A 25,812-nucleotide genomic window follows, 5' to 3' on the forward strand; every position below is an offset into this window, starting at 1 on the left:
GTCACCCAGAAGTTAAACAGCAAAGCTGGGGTAGGATTTGGAGCAATCGCTTGCTCCTTCTTTGTTGCTTCTTTTCCCGCAACTGCATTTTCAGTGTGCTCATATGCCTCCGTGTTGGGGGGTGGAGCAGGGACAGAGCCAGAGACAGAGAGGGAGCTCAGAAGTGCTCCTTCCTCCCCACCGTGCCCCCCTCAAGGACTCTCTTTGCTGATGAAGCTTATTCCAGTTTCCTCTTCTTCCTCCCACACAGCCTTCCCTCTCCTGCTCTGCTCTCACCTCACTCTTCTGTAACAGACACTTTATGATCACCAGAGCTGACACTGCCCAGAGCCTTTGGAAGGAAAAGGAGAGTGGGTGGATAGAAAGACAAACCCCAGATGCCAAAGAATGCTCTCTTCCAAGGTGATCCAAGCATCCCAGTCTAGGTCACTCTTTGTACTCATCCCCATCCTCTGAGAGAATTCACCCCAGAGATCCCCAAGATTTTCCGCATCCCTCCAAGAAAAGTAAGATTCTGGTCCCATTTTATGAGGAGAAAAATGAAGTTCAAGTTGTTTAAAATCCTTTTGTAAGGTCATTTGACTAAAACTGGAATTCAAACTTAAAACCTTTCCCATTCTAAAGATTAGTCTCGTTCTCCATTGGGCCACACTGCCCAAATTGGGGAAACCTTTGCAGTTCTTAGGACTGGCATTATACTTGAGCAAGGCCAAGAAGTAAACTCCTTTCTTCCTTAAACTGCTTGGGTTTGAAATCTGGCTCAGCTACTTACTAGCCGTTTGTCCGTTGCAAGTCACTTCTCTCTGTACCTCAGCTGTCTCACCTATGAGTGAGAATATTAATGTGGATCTCATAAACTAAAGATAAAACAAGTTAATGTATGCAGAGTTTTAGAACACAGAGTGCAGCAGAAGCCCAGGGTCTCATCCTAACTCTGTCACTTACTCATTACCGTTTGTGCAAATCATATTTTTCTGGAAGATCTCAATTTGTTCTAGAGTTGGCATGATGTTTTCAAAAGGAAAAAATTCATCAAAACAATCTTCCTGGATGTGTGATTTAGGGTTTTAGTTTTCCAGATTCTCTTCAGTTCAGAGGTATCAAAAAATATCTCTCAAAGCCACATTGGCTCCCTGAAGATTAAGGAAGAGGCTGGTCTACTAATCTCAAGCACTTGGTGTTGGTATCTTTCGATCTTGCAAACTATGCACACCTCGGCTGATTTGGAATGGCCTTTGTCATGCTGGGTCAGCATCCTTTGGACCATTTCAGATATGCAAGACAGTGGCTATGATTGCTCTGACAGAGCACAGAAACTCATTGTCACCAGCAGCCTTGAAGCAAGAGAGACCCCTTAACACTAATTTTGGCAGATGGTTGGTGAGCTATGTAACTAGAAGAGTTCAGTCCTTGTTTCCTTACCTATCCCTATTCTTAAGACAGAAAGTACAGTGGGAGAGAAATGGAGCTCCAGGAGACACAGGATTTTAGGTAAATATTTACTATGTGCCAAGCACGGTTCTCTAAGAATCTGACATATAACATAGGTAATCCTCACAACAGCTATGAGAAATACTATAATAATCCTTATGTTGCAGCAAAGATACTGAGGCACCAAAAGGTTGAGTAGCCCTCCTGAGGTTGCACAGCTAGGAGGTGGTGGAGCTGAGATTTGAATCCAGGCTGACATGCACAGGCAGTGTCTGTGACAGAGGGCAGTAACCCTCTGTGGCTCTGACTCGGAACCTCAACACATGTGAACTTTCTGCTTAGAGTGTTCCCAGCCCTCTTCACCCAACCAAAAGCACTTTTTTTTTCAGGCTTCATTGCTTTCACTGCAAGGCCTTCCATGAGCTCCAAGATCAAGTTTGGGTCCACTGGTTTTGCTCTATAATTACTTGTGTAATATTGGCCTTTCTCACTAGACCTTAGGTAACTTGAAAACAAGGACCAGACCTGTCTTCTTCTCTGCTGCATTCCTGTGTCTAGCATGGGTCTGACAGTATTAAGCACTCATGAGTGAATGAGTAAATGGACAAATAAATGATTAACTAGAATCTTTCTTACCTGGTTCCCAGTAGCTTTCATATTTATCATGTTTGGACTTTCATTCTTCTTTTTATCAAACATTCAATGGGCACCTGCTATATAGGAGGCCTGGGAAGGTGTAAACTGGCTTTTCATCAAAAGATGGGCATGCTATGAGTATTTGCTTGGCCTTTTCTGGATGGGAAGGTTTTGTCATGTAAAGGGAAGATGCGATTGGTTTTAAGTCTACTGGGAACTGTAGCCATAAGGGCCCACATCATACCAGGAAATTTGCTCTTGCTCTGAAATGGCCTTTGCCAGGTGTCATTCCTGACTACAACAGTTAGGGCAGAATAAAGATGAAGGGACTCTCTGGAAGACCAAATATTCCCAGGCCAGGTAGTACACCCATGCAGCCTTGCAATCAATAGCCCCACCTGGAGTCCCTGACCTTCTGCCACAAAGTGTCAGCATTTTATCCTAAATCCCAGGACTGAGAGAAATTAGTCTGTGAGACCCTGACTGACATTTACAATGCTTTGTCAGTAGTGGATACTTGTATGAGGTATGTCTGTTGGTGTGTTTGTAGATATCCAAGTGTGCCTCCCTGGTTCCAAATGTAATTGGATAAGTCAACACAAATACTTTTCTCTCCCCAATATTTATGGTGTTTTCACTGATTTAAGCACAACTACAATACCTTATTTAATTAGAGGGGAAACAGACTACCCTCTGTGTTACCAGAGATTGTATAGAGAGAGGACACCTTAAAGGTTTGGTTGGTTAAAGTGGCTAAAATAGGAAAATGTGAAGATTTTTATGCAGAGACATGGGTATTTGAGGACACAATTAAGTCTTCAGCCCAGGAGTATTCCACAAATTCACACATATCCATATTCATGCACACATACCTGTGTGATCACAGAATTGTAGATCAAAGCTGGAAGAGCCCTTAAGAGAGAAATCAAGTGGCTCAGAAGTTTCCATACTTTTTAGTTTGAAGCTCTATTTTCAAATGGAATCTTGGGGGAGAACTCTCATATATAAAACAGACAAAAAGCAGAGCTACTATGGTGGAAGAGAGACGGTGGGGATCTAGGACCCCATCTTTCTGCCCTTTCCCTAACCTAATATGGCAACTTCTAAAATGCCTGCAACCGGGAACATAGCTTATAAGATCATTGATGTAGCCAAAGTTCTTATTTTGCAGATCAGTCGACTAATGGCTCTACAGGTTGAGATCATTGCCCAAGGACAAACAACCCATGAGATTCAAAGATAGGACAGGATTTATGTGGTTCTCCCTAAAACTCTATTCCTGACACTTCTTATTTATGACGTGGTTCACCATAGACTACACAAAAAAGTCAGTAAGAAGACCTCTTTGATCCACAAGACAAAAGCTAAGGCTGAGAGGTGACAGGATTGAAGCTTATTGAAAAAATCATGAAAATGGTGAGCAAAAACTTTCAGTTCCTTCATTCCTCCACATGTATTGAGCGTGCACCCTCATCCAGGTACTGTGTGTGGATGCTGTGGGGGCCAACGTCCCTGCCCTCCAGGAGCTCACAGTCTCACAGGGAATATGAGAAGGGCCCCTGCACGCTCAAAGAGAAAGCTAGGAGAGGCCTAGAAGAGATAGGAATTAAGTGCTGTGTGGTTCACATTTCAAATACCAGCACACGTTAAAGGAGCTAAGGGAAATGCCCTGATCTCATGGAAGCCTGATATTTCTTTCTTAGTATAAAGATGTGTGCTGCTCTGAGTGCTTCACTGCAGGACAGGACATAAACGAATAGATTGGCCTCACTAGTGGTTGGGAGGCTTCATGCACAGTGGTTAGAAAACAAGTCCTAGAGCCTAGTTATTTGGTGGACTATGGTCTCTGTCCCTCACTAGCTATACTGTACTGAGCAGGAACTACTCCCTTAATTTAAGCCTCAATTTTTTTTAATTTCTAATTTGTGAATGGGAATAATAGTACCCACTTTACAGGATTGCTGTGAGGATTAAATAAGATAACACAAATAAAGCACTTAGCACAGTTTCCACTAGTTTGATACATGTTAGGTACTTGTAAATATTGTTTTAGCCAAAGTCTGCCTTCTATGACATCTGCCCTCTCATTGGCTCTGGCCTGCCTTCCAGAGCCTCAGAGAACAAATCATCCATCTCTTCCCCATGACAACCCTTCTGGGACTCAGATACATCCTTCACTTACTTTCTTGGTCGTCTATAATTTTTTAGGCTGATAATTCCCCCTTTAAAAAAAAATACTTCTAATATAAGAAGACTTTTTAAACCACAGTTTCCTGTAACTACTCTCTCTATGGAGCTGTCATCTAAGATTTTATCTGACAATTTGGGGAAACTTGGCATGTTCAACCTGTGCCATCCAGAGTATAAAGTACAAGTTCTTTGATTTTTCTCTCATCTTACCTCCTGTGGATCTCAAGGGGATGGGGTGGAGGAAGTGCTCTTTCCAGTGTCCCAGGATTTGTTTAATAAACCTTACTTGCCCGTTTCCTTGAACGATGTTAGATGCTCCTTCTTCCTTCTGACTGTTATGGTGTCAGCACAGGCAGGATGATGAGGGCTGAACAGCTTGTATGTGACCCCTTGAAAGAATCCCAGAGCAAAGGAAATCCAGCTTTGAAGATAAAGCTTTTCATCCTTCGAAAGCTATGTTCCTATACACCTGCTTCATGTTCTCTCAGTCTTCTTGCCTGACCCAGTCCCTGTATTTGAAGCAGTTCTAACACCTAACCTCTTTTGACCCGATGATAATGATAATGGTGAATGTGATGATCATAATAATAGCTAACATTCATTAAGCACTTACTATGTGCCAGACACGATTCTAAGTGCTTAGTTTTATTAATTCTTTTAAACTGTACACCAGTCCTGTGATGTAGGTGCTATATCTGCATTTTGAAGACCAGAGAACTGAGCCTCAGAGAGGTTAAGTAACCAGTAGGCACACATAATCAATTCTTCTGTTTCCAGTTGCACGTGATAATTAATAGTCATAATGATGGCCCAGAGCCTCTTTAAGATTCTTAAAGCATTCTCCAGATCTTCACAGCAAGATGAAAGCATGTCCAATGTAGTTGTAGTGTTAAACATCTCTTTAGGATATCATAATTACTTGAAATGCCTCTTCATTCTAATCCTTTGAAAATTATAATTGGCATGTGATAGGCGGAGTGACTATATTAGCTAGTTTACTTAATTGAGCACATTCACTCCCAATCATTGTACTCAAACGGCTTTTCAGCATTGTGTTACCTCCTACAGTGGATATAGAGAAGAGACAGATTCTGTTCTCAACTAATCCTCTCACCAACCATATAACGTTAAGCCACTATTCCCCTCTTTGGGCCTGTTTCCCTGTCTGAACAATATGAAGGGTTTGGTCTTCTCTCCAAAATCTTTGCTCCTGTATAGGTCAAAAGTCAGCAAACTATGGTCCCTGTGTCAAATCCAGCTATCACCTGATTTTATATGGCTCATGGGCTAAGAATGGTTTTTTACATTTTTAAATTTGGGGGAAAAAATCAAAAGAATTATATTTTATAGTATGTGGAACTATATGACATTAAATTTCCATGCCCAAAAATATTGGGACAGCCATGCTGTCCTAATATATTTTTGCAAAGCCTAAAATATTTATTATCTGGCCCTTTACATAAAAAGTTTGCTGGCCCCTTGCATAGATGTGCAATAGGGGGCACTAATAGGCTTCAGATAAATTAGAAGCTTTGGAAACATCTAAAGATCCTTAGGAGGTTAGTGTCAAGGAGAGAAACCTAGTGCAGTCCCACAAATGTTCCTTCAAGACAGAAAGCTATATCTGAAGACCCCTGCTCTGGCAGGGTAAGACATATTCTGGCTATTAACTGTGCCAGCCACAGTCTGAGGTTCATTGTCCCTCTTCGTCTGGAACAATTTGGACACACTATCCAAAAGCTAAACTCATATGTTTCTCCACTGGTGTGGCAGTAGAACACATTTGGGAAGAAGAAACAGATTTTATAGTTGGACCACAGTTTGAATTCTTGCTTGCTGTGTGACCTAATGGAAATTTCCAAAGGTCTCTTAGCTGTAGCTCCTTAACAGAAAGTTAGGGTGGATACTCACTCACTCATTTATGCAAATAACTATTGGGTGTCTACTGTGCACATTTACCTCTTGGAATTTTTTAAGGAATTAAAGGATTATGTAAATAAAGCATTTAACAGAATGCCTGACTCAGGAACAGGGCTTGGAAAATGTTTAAAATACATCTCAAATGATTATTACTCTTTTGTTTTTAAATTGCAGTAACCTCCAAACTCTTACAAAGTTGTTTAAATAAAGTTATATAATGCATATGAGGGGCATTTTTAGCCATTATTGTCATTTTTGTTATTCTTATAAGCAATGCTTCTGAAGCCATTTTCAGTAGAGCATTTAACAGCACCAGTGTGCTTTAATTTCAGGCCAGAAGATAAAAAATTAATCAGGGCTCTCTTAAAAGACCATAACAAAGCTTTAATAAATGCAACAACTTATCTCCCCTGTCCTGCCACTGCTACTCCCTCTCCTACTTTACAGTGTCTAATGGATGATATCTAAGATACTTTAGAGCTATCTGAGGATCTATTTTTATTTTTTAATAGTATTAAAAATATAATATGTTCACATGATAAAACAGATATTACAGAAGGGTATAAAATAAAAGATAAATGCCCATTCTTTCCAATTCTATACTTCATAGAAGTACCTTTTAAAACCTTTTCCTGCATTTGGTTATTTAATGGTTTCCTTTCTACTTCTACATAATATATTTATGTTTCTTTTTCTTGCTTTATCAACTTTAACTCCATATCTGACTTCCCATTAGAAAGATGACAAATTAGCTCATAATACACCTCCAGCATCCCCTTCTCAATGTTTGTTAGTTGTGCTATTATTTGGAATTATTCTGATGATTACCTTATATTTTTAATATAGTGAACCTTGATTTTTGATTCAACAGCATTAGAGCTTTGTCAACATACAGATATTCAGTTTCCTCTTTAGGGATACTGAATGATAATTCTTGGGGATGGCTATTTTGCAAAAGTGCCTCAAGGTATTCTGATACTTCCCTCAGAACCACTTCCTGAGAGCTTACAGTTTATCAGCCAATTTATTTGCATTTAATAATGACAGTAAACACGGCATCCTTTCTCACCAATTTTTTATTAGTCACACATGGGACAGTGTAAAGTGCTACAGAGGTGCAGAAGAAGCAGACAAGAACACAGTGACCTGGTAGCCCTAGGAGCTCGCTGATCACCAAGCTTCCAGCTTCACTTTAGGTGAGAAACAGTCACTCAAAGACAAGCATCTGATGCCAGTGCTGGGAGGACAGTGGAAGAAGAATGGGTTTAGACCTGCATTCTTGTGCTGAATAGCTGGAAAAACACTGACTAACCTGAAAAAACAAGTCCTCTGTAGATTTATTTCATTTTTTTTGTCAATAGTCACAGTATACAGAGCAATGGTCCTAGCATTTGGGAACATGTTGTAAAATAGGCAAAATGGCTCAAAGAGAGTAGTAATCACACTTCATAGTTAAAATTTTTAATGGAATATAATTAGCAATGTAGTATTTTTATATAGTACTATATAATTAATAGCACAAATAAAGCAGAGAAAGAAAAATGTGCTAATTACCAAATATTATCCTCTAAGGTTTTTTAATAATATGGCAAAGAAAATTAGAAAATTATTTAATTAAACCGTATTTAATGAGAGTTCCCAGGGGAACAGAATGAGTGAATTGAATGTTCCCATAAACCAGTGGGCAAAGAGTTAACACCTTTATTTCCCCTTCTTAGTCAAGAACACATTTGTACATTGCCAGAGTTCATTTTCTTGAATTATGGAGAAATTTAGTCTAGTAACTACAATAGAGTCATTTCTTAGTGATTAAAAACATTGTAGAGATGCAAGATTGTTATTCCCAGCATGAAATCTTACATAGGAGGGAAGATGTCAGCTATTAGATATCTGAGAATATAGTTCATGACCTCAAGTTATTTCCTAGTTTTTTTCTTTTACTCAACATCATAGCTGTGAGCTTCTTGTATCATTCTTTGCCCATTTTTTCATAGGCGGGGAGGGGAGTTCTGTTGGAGAGTCTTATTAGTTTGATCATAAGTAACTAAGGTGTGGCTGCATTAACCCTGTTGTATGACATTCTGGTGATAAGATTGAGTGGCATTTATGTTGAGCAGTCGAGAAAACTCTACCATTTCCTTTGGCCTCCATTATGTCTGAGATGGAAGTAGTCAGTATGAAATGCCCAGAACCTTGTTACAGATTTTCAAGAGACAGAATGTGACTGCAGGAGATACTTTCCATTTCAGTCTCCCCATAGTTACTTTATGAACATGTTCTTTTTAAAGTCTCTAAGAACTATGAGAAATCTCTCAACTGTGCTCTAGCTTTTAACCAGTGCTGGGATGAGTGCACTCTTAAATGGTATAACATCTTGGAATGCATATTGGGTACAGGAACCTAGTTCTGATCTCACCTTTACTAACAGCTTGCTAGAACCATTGTGCAAATCAGTTACATCTGTGAAACTCTGTAAACTGTGGCTGTGGAACACGTTAAACTCAAAAGGTATTTTCAACCTGAATTTCTCTTTTGAACCAATTAAAATCACCCACTGGTATTTGCTGCCTGCTGGTCGTATTTCTCCTGGATAATTGGCTTTCTTACTTGAGGAAAGTCTCTGGCTTTTATTTATTCACTCAACAAATATATACTGTGCACCTACTGTGTGCCAAGCATTGTTCTATGAGCAGGTTCTAGGATACATCAGTGACCAAGACAAAAAAGGTTCCTGCTCTCATGAAACTGACATTTCAATAGGAGGAAAGCAGATATGGGAACACATGAGTAAACAAGATAATCTTAAAGGGTAATAAAAACTCTGGAGAAACTCTAACAGGGCACTGAGAAAGAGCAGACTGGATAGGGTGCTGGGGGTAACTCTACTATGTTCTTCCAGAAGCAGTTCCCTGAGACAAGGATTCAAGTACGATGGGCTTCTTGGGTGCCAAGCCTAAAAACACCAGTGGGAAAGCAGGGAAGGGAAGTGGAGAAGGGAAGCCCGCCTACAAAGTTTCATCAACAAGATGCCTACGCTGCAGGCTACTGAAGGAGCACAGTCCCCGAGGGAATCCCGAGATGTCAGTGTAGAACCCACCTCAGGGTCATGACGCCCAGAGGAGAGGATTCTGGGGCAGTTATCTACTAACTCTTTATCTGTCATTCATTGGAAGCTGCTTCTGGGCATATTAACTCCTTAACATGTCTAGCTTACCCTGCAGGTAGGCAGAATAACCAGGTGTTTGCAGTTAGTATACAAAGTAGAATATCCAGCCAACGGGATGCTGACATTGTCTACAACAGGGCAAGAACTGGTTCTTTAGATAAGAAGTAGGGAAAGACCTCTCTGAGAGATAGCAGTCTAGCCAAGATCCAAAAGATGGAAAGCAGCCAGACAGGGAAATCACATTTCCAGGCAGACAGAATAGCAAGGACAAAGGCTCTGAGTGCGACTAAGCTTGCTTTGTTTACAAAAATAGAAACAATAAAAAATCACAGAACTTTAAAGGCATGGGGTGGGGGAGGGTTGTTTTTGAATCATGGAGTCTATTCTTTCAGATAGAAAAATTAGAGAAAGCCAATGAGAAATTCAGAAACATGGACAGTGTCCTAGGATCCCAAGAGGGAGCTGGAACCACTGCTGTAATTCCTTGGCTCCCAGTTCCAAACTTTCCCATCGACCATGGATCCCCTGCTCATTTTTGCATTTCACTCATTGGAATTTAGGGTTTTCCCCGAAGCCATGGAGCTGAAAGGGAATTGCCTTTATGATCCCGCTCAAATTCTTTGGGCAGTTTTCCAAGATACGATCAATGGCATATGAGTGAAAGATCTGCATGTGACTTCTGAAAACAGTTCTTCATGAAGAAGCTGTGCATTGCATTTTTTTCTTCCGGCTGGACAGGCCCTCAATTATACCTAAAAAGAAACCCAAGTTAACACAAGGCTCTATGTGACCAGCTTTGGGCTGCCACTTTGACCTCCTTTCCACCCTTTTCTCTTCAAACTCACTGTGTCACAGTCATATCAGCCTCCTTACTGTTTCTTGAATATGCCAGTCATCCTCTCATCTCTGGGCCTTTGCTCAGAATGCTCTTCTCCAAATATCCCCATAGCTCAGATGCAGGCATCAATCACTTCACTCAGGTCCCTAAGCCAAGACCACCTCCTCAGGGAGGCTCATCCTCATCATTCTTTCCAAAGCATGGCACTGCCCCTTCCCATCCTCTTACCTCTCTTCATCCTTCTTCATGGGACTCATTGCTACTGCAGAGTATACTATCCCAGATTATACTATACTATGCTGCATATTTACTTGTTCATTTATTGCCTATCTTCCCCACTAGAATATAAACTCCATGAGGAAAGGAACTTGCTTTATTCACTATTAGAATAGTGCACTGACTTTTCAAAAATGTTTGTTGAAATGATTAATCAGTGAATAAGTGAATAAATGAGTGAACCATTGCCTAACAGAGGCCCTTAGTTCTGGTGCTCTCTCTGTTACTAACTCCCTAAATGACTCTGTGCAAGTTGATTCTTCCACTCTGCCTTAGTTTCTTTATCCGGCAAATAGACATATAATGTTTACCTTAAAAAGAGATAAACTGAAATGAGGTCATAGATATAAAAGTACTGCATATTATTAAATATATTAAACAAATGTAAGATTTCCTTTTAAGGTTGAAGCCTAGTTGAGTTTCAGTAAACTTCACTAAATGGAGTGGAAAGTTTCATTATAATAAACAATCCTTCATGGGTGCTGGAATTGATCAGGTCTCATGGAGTGGTGAAAATTTACTCTGTTTTATGGAAAAGAGCACAGGGTGAGGATGAAGACTGGGATTAGAACTCGGCCTCTTCCACAGACTTGCTCATGTCCTTGGGTAACTCATGGAAGCTTGCCCCAGTGAAATTCAGATTTCTCTTCTCTCAAAATGATTGGGTATTGGGATGGTAGATGAGATTATTCCCTCCTTAGAGGTTTCTACCTTGTGCTATGTATCTGTATCATCATAATAATCCCAGCCACTATTCATTGATCACTTGGTCTGCACCATGCACTTGACATGTGTCATTACATTGCATGTTTACCCCAACATCTGGACCTCCATTATTCAGACAAGAAAACTGTCAAGTAACTTAGTTAATAGTAGTATAACTACTGGCTTATGCATAGCAGAGCCAGCACTCCAAACGAGGCATACTGGCTCCTGAGCTATGCTAATTTTGTACACAAATTAAGTAATAGCCAAGTTCAAAGGAAAGGAGACCTAACTGTCTCTCCATTGAGTAGGTTTCACCTGGTGGAACAGAATGGAAAATTCTGTGGTTCTGGAACAGGTTAAGTTGATTTATCCAGGCAGCATGTTCTGACTTCTCCCTCCTGCCCCTCTCACAGGGCTTCATGGACATTGACTTAAACAAATTCAAGGAGAGTGGCGCCAACGTGACAGGTTTCCAGCTGGTGAACTACACAGACACCATCCCAGCCAAGATCATGCAGCAGTGGAAGAATAGTGATGCTCGAGACCACACTCGGGTGGACTGGAAGAGACCCAAAGTGAGTGGATGGGCGGCCAGCAGCAAAGGGCCAGCCTGTTCCCCTTGCCTGCCCCAGATTTCTGAGCTGCATTAGTCTTTAGAAAGGAATCGGTTTTCTAAAGGAAACAAATTCAGGGAAATATATTTGTAAAAATTATTAGGTACAAGGTGCAGGAGTCAGACAACCCAAAATGACAATGGTTTTAATGAGGGAGACATTTTATTTGTCTCTCATGTAAACAAAACTTAGGAGTCAGCAGTCCTGGGCTTGTTAAATGGCTCCACAGTCATCAAATACCCAGGCTTCTTTTACCTTCTTTCTCTGCTGTCCTCCACCTATGGCTGTTGCCTGATAGTACAAGAGGGCTGCTTAAACCATAGCCATTGCCTCAGCATTCTACCCAGTAGGAAGAAGTAAAAAAAACATGCAATGCACAACTTCTTCATGAAGAACTTTTTTCAGAAGTCACACGCAGATCTTCCACTTATATGCCATTGATCGTATCTTGGAAAACTACCCCCAGTTGGCCATAAGGGAAGCTGGAAAATGGTGGTTCTATTCTGGGCAGAGCCACCGTGTTGCCCAGCTCAGGGGGATGCTCATTTCTTTGTAGATGGAGTTTCTTTGTGTAGTGAGGTGGCCCTTATTCTGCTCAGCCGTGTGCCCAGCTAAAAATCAGGGCAACCTAACTAAGGAATATCCAGCAGATCTCTACCTGGGAGAGCCCACTCTCAATAATAATGCAGACTTTCTGCTTCTCACTTCCCAGCAACACAGCTCTAAATACTGCCACCAAAATCTATTTTGTTTGCTATTTGAGAATGGTTGGGAATAAGGATAGCAAATAATTTTTTTTCCCCAAGTCAAACCAAATAGCTTGACAGTGGCCATGTGGAACACTGTGTTAAGAAGCATGCTGAGGCCAAGTTTGTTTAACTGGAAAAACAGTGAATCTTTGACAGACTTTCTCTTGTCACTCAATTTCTTTTTATAAATGGCAAACCATATAACGGAGATACTTCTTATCCCACTATTGTTCAAACTGATTTAACTCTTCAATAATGAAGACTTATGTCAGTATGAGCTTAAGCAAACAAAATCGTGAATATGCTCTAAAGCAATGAGAAAACTACATAGGAGTTAATTAATTAATGTGTGATGACTGCACTCCAATTTCCAAAAGACAGAACAGATGACAGAAATAACCAAATGTAATTTAATTTTTTAAAAAAGAAGTGAGATAATTAAATTTAAAAAATAGAAAAATACGCATTCACTCGTTCTTCAATTCTCTATTGTGAACTTGGAGTGTATTAGGCAATATAACAAGTGTTAGGAACAAATTAGTGAAGAAAACAGACATAGGTTCCAAAGCCAGGATATATTTTCCTGGACCACTCTGCTGATTTTTTTTTCATCCACATCCTGGTCCCCTTTTTGTCAGGAAAGGGTATAATTGATAACTGTTGCGAGTAAGAATGAGGGGAAAGTTTACAGAATATAAATTTACCACTTAGGTGAGCCACACGTGGAAAAGCTAAGAGCTCACTCTTCTTGCATTTTCTTTTTTCTTTTACTTTTACAAGAGATGAAAGAGTTACTTGTTCCTCTTGGCTTCCAGCTGATGACCGTAATGCCAAGATAAACCAACTGATTTTTCATGAACTGTATCCAGGCTGCAGATGTGTTATATGTAATCTATGCATTGTTTTTCCAACTGAACCAACATTTTAAAAATTACAAGATTACACACAGAAATCTAGAATCCTGGCTTTTCTGCGAAAGTCATAACCAGCAATACTGAACTCACAGTTCAGGAGCTCAGCGTTGACTAGCATGGTCGAGCAGCCGCACCCATCTGCAGGGACAGTGACACCATCCCTGATCCACCACTGTCTCCCTGCATATATCATGCACCTGGCCCACTGCACACCTTTCTCATCACCAGAAAACACATTCCCAAATACAGCACCCGACCCTGCCTTCCTGTCAGCTCTCTTTGATATCTAACTATCTCCATTCCTCCCACTAGTACACCTCTGCGCTTACCTACGATGGGGTGAAGGTGATGGCTGAGGCTTTCCAGAGCCTGCGGAGGCAGAGAATTGATATATCTCGCCGGGGGAATGCCGGGGATTGTCTGGCTAACCCAGCTGTTCCCTGGGGCCAGGGCATCGACATCCAGAGAGCGCTGCAGCAGGTAAGGCCACCAATGGTTGCCGCATCTAATGGGAGCCTGGGGGATTTCAGCCTCAAATTCCAATAAAACACAGCTATTCTAAAGAAAAGGAAGAAAAAGCCTGAAGATCAAAACAACCACTGCGTTGTTGGTGTTGGTGGCTCTTAGCATACATTGACGCTCACATAAAAAAAAAAATCATCATCATCATATGGAACAGTCATTTCTTGTAGTGTAAAAGCCGTATTTTCTGCTTAGCAATTTTGCTGAAAAAGAAGAGCTGGTGATTTTCTGTGTATGGAAAAGGGACTTGAAATACACAAGGATGAAACTGAACCATGTTAATAGTCCCCTGGAAACATTCCCCTCTTGCCCTGATTTTCTGGATGTCTTCCTTTGCTCTCTGCGCACATTTTATGAGAGCCTGGTGTATGTGGACCCTAAAAATGTTTCTCAGTACTTCTTATACTACCTTCTTGCTTCCCAGCATTTTGTTCATCAATTCTGTTTGAACTTAAGAATAGTTAAAGGGCAGGGATGGAAAATGACCATGTCCCCTCCAATCAATTGGCTATGCAAATGATTCTGAGGCTGAATCCAGATAAGATACAACAGAGAGAAGCATAAATATTCAATTGATGATATGTCTGCTGTGGAAGCAGGATGAGGCAGTGGTACATGTGGGTGTATATTTAACATGCCTGGTTTAGGTTTTGGGGACTTCCCTCAGCTTTATTGCTCTTGGGGCTCCTGTAGATCTCTAAAGCACCTCAAGCCCAGGCTATGATTCTCAAACTGTCAAGGAATAGCACTGTATTTTTGTTCTGATGCCTCCTGATAGAGAAGCTGTATTTCCGAAGGGATAGGGAGAGGACAGCTGTGCTTTCTGCAAAGGAATAACGAAGCATTGGCCACAATAGCAAGCTAGCACAGCAAGATTATTTGGCAGAAATGTCCCTCAGGACCCACCCTCCCCAACAAAGGTAGTTGTCTGCCTAAGACCAGCTTTACTTTTAAGACCACATTCAGCAGAAGATGAATTTGGGCTCCTTGGGGAGAAGACGAGCATTTCTGAATGAGCGAGAAATGTAGAGCAAAATGTACAACTATTCCCACTTGTTTGCCAACCACACGTGCACAGCTCTAGCAATTTTCACAACCTGGAGAAAGAGACGCAAAAGGAACCTCACCAGCTGTTCCTCAGCCCTGATGAGTGCCTTTCTGTAGAGAAGAATATGTAAGTCTGTCCTTTGAAATGAAGCTCAGCAGGATTTCTACTAGCTACAGGAGGAACATGCTAAGGAGGACCTCCAGCTGCCATTTCTGCCCTCCCCTGGTCCCTGTGCAGGGTGGCTCCCTAGTCACTAGGCAGCAACAACAGACACCAGGCAGCTTGCAGGGAAAAATTGCCAAAAGGACAGTGCCTGTGCATCCCTTTCCACCCTCACCCCAGCTTATTTAAAATGCTCTTCCAGACTCCACAGTCGAGACAGATTCTGTTTGCAATGTGAGGCTGGTTTCAAAAGGTCCCAGAGACTTGCCCTCAGCTTCACAACGCTTCCAACTCCCTTGCCTCTCCCATCTTAATGACGTCCTGAAAGGATAGTCTGATGCCACCATGACAGTGATGAAGCCTGGGAGGCAATTCAGGGTGACAGGAAGTGCTCTCAACTGGGAGGCAGGAAAGCTGGACTCCACATCCAGCTGGGCCCCTGGCTCTCTGGATGACCTTGAAATATTCACTTAGCTCTCTTCCACCTTCCCTTTCCTTCCCCATGAAAATGAAGGGAGTGGAGAGAGGACCTCAAGTCTCAATTGGCTCTGAAAATTCAAAGAGTCTAATTTTTTTTCTTATGGTCTAACCCATGTCCTTCTTGTTGTAGTGTATACTTAGCACTCTACTTCTGCCCTCAGTAGAGTTTGAAAGGAAGCAGTTGCCATAGTCAAAAGAATAATGACCTCTTTTATTTTATCTTGGAGCCAAGATATGTATGTGCCTGCCCTTCATCAGCTGTTCTTTGAGGACCTATGGTGTGCCCTGACTTGGAGCCAAGCAATGAGGACAATAAAAGAAAGCAAGTCCTGCCCTCAAGAAACTACTTGCAGTGTCTATGGAGAAAAGGAGAGGAACAACTATCCCAAAAAAACAAAACAAATAAACAAACAAACCAGAACATTCTGACCCTGAGATCAGAGGTTCAAATCGTTTCCTTTTCCAATCTTTGTTAAGCACCTAGAATGAAAAAAGTCTTTTGTTGAAAGACACCTTAGAGACTACTGACTCTCCTTTTCCCTCACTTTATAATGAAGCAGCAGACCCAGAGTTGGCAGTGACTCACCCAGGATCACACAGCAGCTCACTGGCAGAGGCTGGAACAGATCCCAGTCCAGGGCTCCTCTTCCACCAGTTAGGTCTGTGTATGGGCCCAGGGGCCCTTGCTTATAAGCATTGACCTCTAGAGCCTTCCATACATAGTCATGGCTACTGTTCAGCAATGGCTTTTTCTAGACCCATCTCTTGAAATAGCCATGCCACCAGGGAGCTGGGTAGATCCTGGTGGTATCCAGTCTTTGGAACCTGAGGTTTGGAGGCTCAGGTGTCTACTGCCTTCACCTCTGGCCTTCGGGTCACAGAATGGGAGAGAACCTGTGGGTTAGCTTGTGTTAGAGCTGGAGTGTCTATAAGTTAGGCCAAGAGGTCCAGCACAGCCTACCTGGAGCGCAAGCATGCTAGGAAATTAAATCCTGAAAATAATGATAATAATATGTATGGTGTGTTAAAGGCTTAGTATATACAAGGCTCTAAACATTTACACTCATTATATCATTGGATCTTTGACATAACACCCTGAGATAGGTAGTTTTATTAACTGTGCTTTGTAAATGTGGAAACTGAGTTTCAGACAGATTATAAAACTTCCCAAAGTTATACAGATACAGTGAAAAAGCTGGGACTCCAACTCACATTAGTTGATGACTCCCTCTGTATGCTTCACTGCTCTGAAGCCTCAAGGGCACAGCCAAACAGGGAAGACACAAGATCTATGGCCCAGCCCCAAGCAGCACATGGCCTTGGGTAATATTTGTGCACCCCCTCCCCGCTCACCCCACTGTAATTTCCCTAGCAGCGGAATGAGGATAATCAGCTGCCTGCCTGCCCCCTGCCTGCCATCTAGGGAGCCATTCAGAATATTAATGAACCCACATCCTGGAGGCCCCCAGCACTCCAGGAAGGAAGCAACATTAGGATGCCCATATGTCGCCTTCTGGATGGCAGAGAAGGCTCAACTCCCCAAGTTGGGTTCTTAACATTGGAGAGGTAATAGGCATTTGAGGATATGATTTTTAAAAAGAAATCTGTAGACTCTTTTTCTTAGAAAAATGCATACATGTACATACATAATTTCTGCATGACCAGGAGTAGGGAGAACATTGATCCTCCTAGAACCCATCCCAGGGCCTCAAATTTAGAATACCTCCCCTAAATAGTAATCATCCCTCTGTTTTTGCAACCTGCCAGTCAACAATCTATCATATGGAAGTGAAGATATGCTCGGAACTTTGCTAGATGGGGTCTGGGGTTGGGTGGGCAATGGGAGTTTAAGACACAGTCCTGCCTTTAAGGGCTAACCCAGGTGGGTTCGTGGTGCTGTGGATGGTCAGAGCAGAATGGCATCACTGAGGAATGCAGACATCAGCAAGGCTTTCTGTAGGAATGTGACTGGCCTTTCAATAGGGTGACCACTTTATTATCCAAAATCTATCATCCAAACGGGAACACTTAGGGTGAAAGGAAAAACTACAAGTATTATTCTAGAACAAGAAGACCAGAACTATCCTTCATTAGTTGATATGCATTGTTATAAAGAAATACCCAAAACTGGATAATGTATAAAGAACAAGGTTTCGTTTTAGCTAACAGTTTTGTAGGCTGTACACGAAGTATACTGCCCACATCTGTTTTTGATGAGGGCCTCGGGAAGCTTCCAATCATGGCAGAGGGTAAAGGAAGAGAGAGTATGTCACATGGTAAGAGATGGAGCGAGAGAGATAAGGGAGGGGGTGCCAGGCTCTTTTAAACAACCAGCTTTCATGAGAACTGAGTAAGAACTTATTCATTACTATGGGGAGGGCACCAAACCATTCACGATAGTTCCGCCCCCATGATACAAACACCTCCCGCCAGGCACCACCTCCAACCTTCAGGGTCATATTTTAACATGAGATTTGGAGGAGAAAAATATCCAAACTATATCCTCATGCCTGTATCCCAGGCAAACTGAGATGGGTGGTAATGGAACCGTTAAAGGTAGGGTAAATCTGAACATGGAGTAAATCGGGTTTTGGAGATTCTGGATGGGGATGTCAATGATACCCAGCAAGAGACGAGGTAGAGTGAGGGTACAAGCCAGGACTTGCAGGTGTCACACTGGCCTGTTAGGGAATTAGGAATAGAAGAGCTGGGTTCCAACCGTGGCTCCACCCAGCACCATCTGGGGGATCTTGTACTAATTCCTTGCCTTTTCCAGATCTGGATTTTCCCGTCTGCTAAACAGACATAATCCTCCTAGTGCTGTCTCCCTGACTGGCTTGTCACAGGGCTCAGAATTTTAAGAAAGCATCATGCTTGTGGGCCGGGCGTGGTGGCTCACACCTGTAATCCCAGCACTTTGGGAGGCTGAGGAGGACGGATCACGAGGTCAGGAGTTTGAGACTAGCCTGGCCAACATAGTGAAACCCTGTCTCTACTGAAAATACAAAAAATTAGCCGGGCATGGTAGCAGGCACCTGTAATCACAGCTACTTGGGAGGCTAAGGCAAGAGAATTGCTTGAACCTGTGAGGCGGAGGTTGCAGTGAGCCGAGGTCGTGCCACTGCACTCCACACCAGCCTGGGCAAAAGTGTGAGACTACGTTAAAAAAAAAAAAAAAAAAAAAACCACTATGCCTGTGTTTCTTTGAATTTCAGGGAAGCTACATGAGACAGTCAGAGCCGAGATTATTCTTCCTATGACTCAGGTAGGAAAGCGAAGCTTAGAAGGGTTCTGAGATTTGTTCTGGCCAGGGTAGCTAAGATGTGTCCCAGTGAGGACCTAGCCTACAGGCCTCAAAACCAGTGAGCATCCAGGAGGAAGGATCCACCTGCAAAGGGGATACAGGAGCCCTGCATCCAGTATGACTGCTTGGCTATCTCCTTCAGGACCGCCTTTCAGGATCCAGTGAGGGCAGGGGAGAGGAGTCACGGTTGACATCTGAAAAAAATTCTTTGCTTGACCAAACATTAGTCAGGCTTCTGAACTTTCTCCTAGGCCCATTTGTGCAATTCTTGTAAAATCCAGTTTTGTCAAAGAACTTGCTAAGTCAGTTTAGCAAGAACCCTGTCCACCATGTCCACCCTCTTTGCCATGATCATCTTCTTCAGCCTCCACCATCCCCCAGATGATGTCAGATTATCCTGGTCCATCTTCAGCAAGAATCCTCTTAGGCCATTTTAGCCAGAATTCCTCTTAACCCTGATGCTTGCTGTTAGTAATTCCCTATCCACTGACCCCCACCCTGCTCCTTGGTTATACATTCCCACTGGCCCATGCTGTATTTGGAGTTGAGCCCAATCTCTCTCCCCGACTGCAAGACCCCATTGCAGGGGTCTTTATACCTATTGCTATGATTCTGAATTAAGTCTTCTTTACTGTGCTTTAACAAGTGTGCTGATTAATTCTTTCTTTAACACAGCTGAAGTAATAGAGACATTAACCCGCATTCTCAGCACCAAGCAGGAAAGGAAATGTATGCTTCAGCCCCCTAGCAGCAGCAGACTCTGAGCTGGCACCCAGTACCCTTTACAGGAAGCCCAAGGTTAATTCTCCATCCTTCATGGAGGGAGTTGAGGGTGCCAGGATGGCGAGAGGAGTTCCAGGAGCAGGAACCAAGAAGAAGTGCCTGGGCTCCATCAGTCTGACCTCAGTCACCCTGGGACGGGGGGAGAAAGGGATAAGTGCCCAGATCCCAGAGCTCAGACCTGATGAATGGGGACAGCGGTTTCAAGATACACATTTCTGAGAAGCTTCTTCCTCTGACTCTGAGTCCTGACTCTCCTCAATAAATGGTTTGGGGCTGAGCCATCCTCTTGAACTCCCCTTGCTCTGCCATCATGGAGTGGTGTTTCTGGGATGTCTCTTTCCCATTCTCTGATACTTCGTTTTATCTCAGTGCATGTAAGACTTGGCTTCCCCAACTAGACACTAAGAGCCTTCAGTTACCCTTGACCTCTCAATTACTTACTGTGAATCCTGGAGTCAAGCACCATCAGCTCTGAGTCTCAACAATATCATCTGTGAAACAGGCAAAATAACCTCTGCTCTGGCTAGTCACTGGGTTTCTGTGAACATGAAATAAGCAGCTTCTTGTGAGATCACCGTGACAGTGCAAGGGGTCCTTGGGTAACTAGAAATGTGCAATTAGGACCCTTGACCTTATTGGAAACTGAGGAAGGCAGTAAAAGTGTCAATGACATGATCCTTCTTTCCTCTGAAAGAGTCACCTGGTCTGAGACAACCTACCAACCCCAAGACCTCAATTTTATATTTTATTTTTCGTAACTCTTAACCACTATACGCAGCACAGTAGTAGTAATCATCATTATCATCATGTAAATAATATGAACTATGCATTGAATACTTATGTCCCAGACAATATGCTAAGTACTTCTTGGAGGAGGAAACCAAGAAACAGATAGTTTGAGCAAGGAACCCATGGTCATACAGTTAGAATGAGCAGCGCATGACCTGGGAAATGCCCAGCAGCAATAGCAGAAAGCAGGTAGAAAACACTACATTGCACATTTTTGTGTTGTCGTCATGAAGCCTAGCACAATAGCACTGGCCTGTGTTTGAGAGAACACTTGGTACCTTAAGTGAAGATACCAGAAGTTATCACAAGCTCCAGATTTTAGACCTATCTCTGCCACTGGTTAGTCATAAGACTTCAGCAGATCACTTTACCTCACAGGGTTTGGCGTCTCCCGTGTAAATAAAGATAGTTCAGGGGGTTCCTGTGACTAGAGGTGAAATAATATGTGTGCAAGTGTGTCATAAACATGAAGGTTTTAGAAAGTAATGTTAGTATTAAGTATCACCATTAGCAACAATAATAATAACAGCTGGCATTTTTTGAATACTCACCATGCACCAAACATTGATCAAAAAATAATTCATTTAATCCTTAGAACAACCTTAAGACATAATTAACTCTAATTGGTTCCGTTAAACAAATGAGAAACTTAGTCATAGAGAGATTATGTACTCTGCCATACTAATATGCCATGCTGATTATTAGTATGAAGCTTGAGACTGGGCTGAAAAGTAGATGCCTATTTGGATTATTAATTACACTTTCAGCTTGGGCAAATCAGTCTACCAGTCTACCATCTGCTCATCTATCCAAGTCTGTTTTTTTGGAATGAGTCACTTACATGGTATCCATCAAACTAACACTATCTTGAACAGGAAATAAGGGAACACTAAAGATTGGCAAGAGATTTCTGAGGTGATAAGAAGGTGAAGTTGCTGATGAACTGGAATTGCTCCTTTCTTTTATTCTTTGTAGTAGAATCTGTACTTTGTTTTCTCTCTGAAAAACAAAGATAGCCCAGACATTTACGGAGCTGGGGATTTCTCCAGATTTCATCCAAGAAAGTAAAGAGCATGTTGTAAAATTTGCTCAGTGCTCTGGGCCTGTTGTGACCTCCTCACTGAGACTTCAAACCAGAAGGTGACAAGAGGGTCAGCCTCCAAGTGGGAACACACACATGCACACACACACGCATTCTCTCTCTCACTCTCAAACACACACAACCCCTAGCTCTTCTTATACCTTCTAACAACAGAGGAGCTAGCCACTGTCAGAAAAAAATATATAAAACTCTGCAAAGCTTCCTTTTAAGCCATTTGAAGGGGGGAAAATAAACAGTGTTGGGTCACAGGGTTGGATTTGTATTTGTAACAGGTAGACCCTCACCTCACTGGCCTTAGGCAAGAGGGATCTGAGGACACATGGTGGATCACTATTAGGGAGTGTGGTTGCTTGTACCTGAACTGAGGATACACAGCTAGACTCAGGCTCAGTTTGAGAGTGGTCTTGGATGACATTTATCAGTCACCTACAGAGCAGCAAACTCAGCCCTAAAGATCTTGGATCTCCGTGGTGACCATTTGACTTTTGATATGAATTTGAAGACAGAAGGCCATGAAAGTTTGATTTAGCCCATTTGTGGAGAAGTCTCATGCAGCATATTTGAGGGTTCCAATACAATTTTATTTTAGCCAACTGAGATTTCTTTAACACCTCGCATTCTCTTGTCTGAACACAATGGGTTCTCCCCAGGTGCTTTGAAGTTTTCACACCACTTTCACATTAGCAGTTATCATTTAAGATTTAAAAAAAAAGGGCAGAGATTTTTGGAAACTAAAGGCTTAGACAGCTAAATTGCCTGAGGGCACTTGGCTATTAAGGAGTAAGCTGAGGTTAAATCCAAGTCTTTCAGTTACCAAGTGTTTTATTCCCTGGACTCAGGAATAAAGAAGAAATTCTTAAAAGAAGTAAGAAGTCATCCCCAAGCATAGCTTAAGGCTCCATTCATAAAGCTGGCTTCTTGTCCTGGGTCTTCTGACTCACTGTTGATGGTGCACCATTTTCTTTCCTTTTCAGGTCCCCCCACACTTTCTTCCTCTTCAGATGTGTACCTGAGAAGGGCAGTGGTCATACTGGTCATGTGATGGGAGGTGTTTGGTTAGGGATGGTGCAGACATTTCACGTTAGTATGCACTCTGACCCATTGTTAGTATTTGCCTAAAGAAATAAGTAAAAACAATTGTCAGGATGAATCCCAATTTAGGGGAAAGAGGTCTCTAATGCATCCCTTGCCTGTGGCAAGGGAGTGAAGAGTTTTAGCATTCAGGATACTCCAAGACATCATTCCATGGAACATTCTTGGGTTCTGAATTTCTACTTCAGTGGAAAAAGCAGACACACATAAAGTACATCTGCGTTCACTGCCCACCACTTGGTTTTGTTTTCCAGGTGCGATTTGAAGGTTTGACAGGAAATGTGCAGTTTAATGAGAAAGGACGCCGGACCAACTACACGCTCCACGTGATTGAAATGAAACATGATGGCATCCGAAAGGTAAGATCCACCTTCACTTCCATTCTGCAGAGAGGAGAGGCTGAGCAGGGACTCTGGACAGAGCTGAGGGCCTGTGAGTCTACCTTTTCTGGGCTGGATCTTTGAAGAAACTCAGACAACACAGACTCTAGACTTGGCTCTGCCACTAACCAGTTGGGACATTGGGCAAGTCTCATTCTTCCTCTGAGAATCCATTCATTCATCTGTAAAATGGAGATTAAAATATCTCTACATTTGTCCCAGGATGCTTGTGAAAATCCAAAGTAGAGGAAAGCACTTCTAAAACACAAAGTAATTGATGCGTATAAAATGCCACTGCTATTCCTGAGGGATTCCAAACCAATAACTCGAGAATGATGATTACTGATGAGGTGAACCATCTTTTCCTAATCGATACTTGGTCATATCCGCTCTATTATTTATACAAAAGTAAGGGTGAAAATATATGTTTACATATTTGTATAATGTATGATATGTTTGCCTATGAACATTCTTAGAATAGCATTCAAATCCTTGGAATAACATTTCGAATTCTACCAGAATCTATGTGCCCAGGCCTCTGCCAATTTCTTCAAACTTAACCCTTGGTACTTCCTTCATCTCTCCACTCCAGTCATTCTGTTTGTCTTTCATCTCCCTGAATACATCATGTTCTTTCTTATCATTGAGCCTTCATACATGTTTCCTTTGCCTGGGACTTCCTCTACCCATCTCTCTCCTCTTGCCTGCGAATCCCTACTCAGCCTTCCACACTCAAAGTAAATGTCATTCCCCAGGGAAGTCTTCTCTGGCCTTTCTTGTTATACCTCATGGAAGCCTCTACTTATCTGCTCATGGTCTTCATCACATTTCTAATTCCTTTTGGTGGCATAGCCTAATGACTGGGAGGTATTGTACAGAATGGCATAGAGCTGGTAGGGTGCCATGGATCAGAATGCTGGCTCTGGAATCCTCAACACTGAATCCTGGCTTCACCACTACTAGTCTGGGATTCTGGATAATTTATTTGAGCTCTTTGTTCCTTAATTCTCTTATCTGGTAAGTGGTGATCACCTTAACCATGCCAACCTCATAGGGTCTTTGAGAGGATTAAATAACCTAAGAGTGTGCAAAAGTTCTAAGTACTAGGCCTGGCCCATTGAAAGTTGGGTCTTAATCTCTCAGACTTAATGCTCTCTATGCCTGTGCTGTCAGATACCCTTGCCACTCTCCATATGTGGCTATTGAAGTTGAATTTTAAACAAATTACAATTTAAAAGTCAGTTCCTCTGACTTTTAGTTGTACTATCTACATGTCAAGTGCTCAGTAGCCACATGTGGCTAGTGGCTACCACATCAGGCAGCACAGATGTAGAACATTTCATTTCCATCACTGCAGAAAGTTCTACTTTAAAGTTCTCTTTGTACACTCTCCATCCTCTCCTCCCTCAAACCTGTCTTCTCTGCTCTTGTGTGTAGAACTGCATCTTCTATCTTATAGCCAATCTTAACTCATCTCATTCATTACAGCTATTAGTTGCCTATTGCTGCCGTAATAAATTACCATAAACAGTGATTTAAAACAACACAGATTTATCGTCTCACAATTCTGTAGATCAGAAGTCTGACTTGAGTTTCACTGGACTAAAATCAAAGTATTGGCAAGACCATGTTTCTTCCTGGAGGCTCCAGAGTTGAATTTGTTTATTTGCCTTTTCTAGCTTCTTAAAGACCACCTATATTCCTTGCTCCCATGTTACAGAGCTTTCTCCATATTCAAAACCAGCAATGTTACATCTGTCTGAGCCTTCTTCTATCATCACATCTTCTCGCTAACCACAGCCTTCCAGAGCCCATCTCCCATCTCTGACTAGGAGATTTCCTCCTTCAGGAATCAGCTACAGTAACCTGCCTTAACTTACAGCAGATACCAAATAAGGGCACCGTATTTGGCTATGAACGTAGCCACTGGGAACGTATCCACTTTTCAGCAAACTTTTGGCATGCTGATGGTACACGAACACTCTTTCTGGGCTCAAAAACCCTTGAAAATAACACTTATCCAGAAATAGTCCAAATCTGAGTTCATTTTTGTTGTCCCCTGGTCTTATGATTTCTGCTGCTAGAGAAGACATTTGCTAGGTCACTTAGGTCTTCCAACCCTCAATTTTCACATCTGTAAAATGGGCACAGACCACGTCTACATTAGTACCTGATCACTGTTCAGTGAATGTTACCTGTGTTAGTGGTTATTATCAGCTATGGTAAATGTTGAAGAGGTAGCACATGGCTGAAATCTGGAGAACACTGAGGTGGCTTGTTTATTTATTTCAAAGTATTTAGCAGCTGCTGTTAAGCGTACTGCCTCTGGAAGGGACATCAAATATGTGATCACCTCCCCAAAGCCATCTTCCTTTCAGATTTATTTATTTATTTATTTATTGAGACAGAGTCTTGCTCTGTTGCTCAGACGGGAGTGCAATGGCGTGGTCTCGGCTCACTGCAACCTCCACCTCCCGGATTCAAGCAATTCTCCTGCCTCAGCCTCCTGAGTAGTTGGGATTACAGGCGCCTGCCACCACATCCAGCTAATTTTTGTATTTTGGATAGAGACGGGGTTTCACCACGTTGGCCAGACTGGTCTCGAACTCCTGACCATGTGATCCACTCACCTCAGCCTCCCAAAGTGCTGGGATTACAGGCGTGAGCCACTGTGCCCAGGCTTTTTTTTTTTTTTCTTCCTTTCTTTT

At 42.2% G+C, this 25,812-nt stretch overlaps 1 protein-coding gene across 6 annotated transcripts in view; it reads left to right on the plus strand.

Moving 5' to 3' along the window:
* The window catches only part of GRIA1 (glutamate receptor, ionotropic, AMPA 1), a 335,531-nt gene that overhangs the window by 183,957 nt on the left and 125,762 nt on the right, over positions 1-25,812 (plus strand). For all 6 annotated transcript variants that reach the window (XM_011931636.1, XM_011931637.1, XM_011931641.1 and 3 more), the window contains 3 exons: positions 11,579-11,740; positions 13,755-13,922; positions 22,979-23,083. In XM_011931636.1, coding sequence (XP_011787026.1) covers positions 11,579-11,740; positions 13,755-13,922; positions 22,979-23,083 — 435 coding nt within the window. The remainder of the gene's footprint in view (positions 1-11,578; positions 11,741-13,754; positions 13,923-22,978; positions 23,084-25,812) is intronic.

Source organism: Colobus angolensis, unplaced genomic scaffold (assembly GCF_000951035.1).
Source record: "Colobus angolensis palliatus isolate OR3802 unplaced genomic scaffold, Cang.pa_1.0 Scaffold90, whole genome shotgun sequence".
NCBI classification, from domain to species: Eukaryota; Metazoa; Chordata; class Mammalia; order Primates; family Cercopithecidae; genus Colobus; species Colobus angolensis.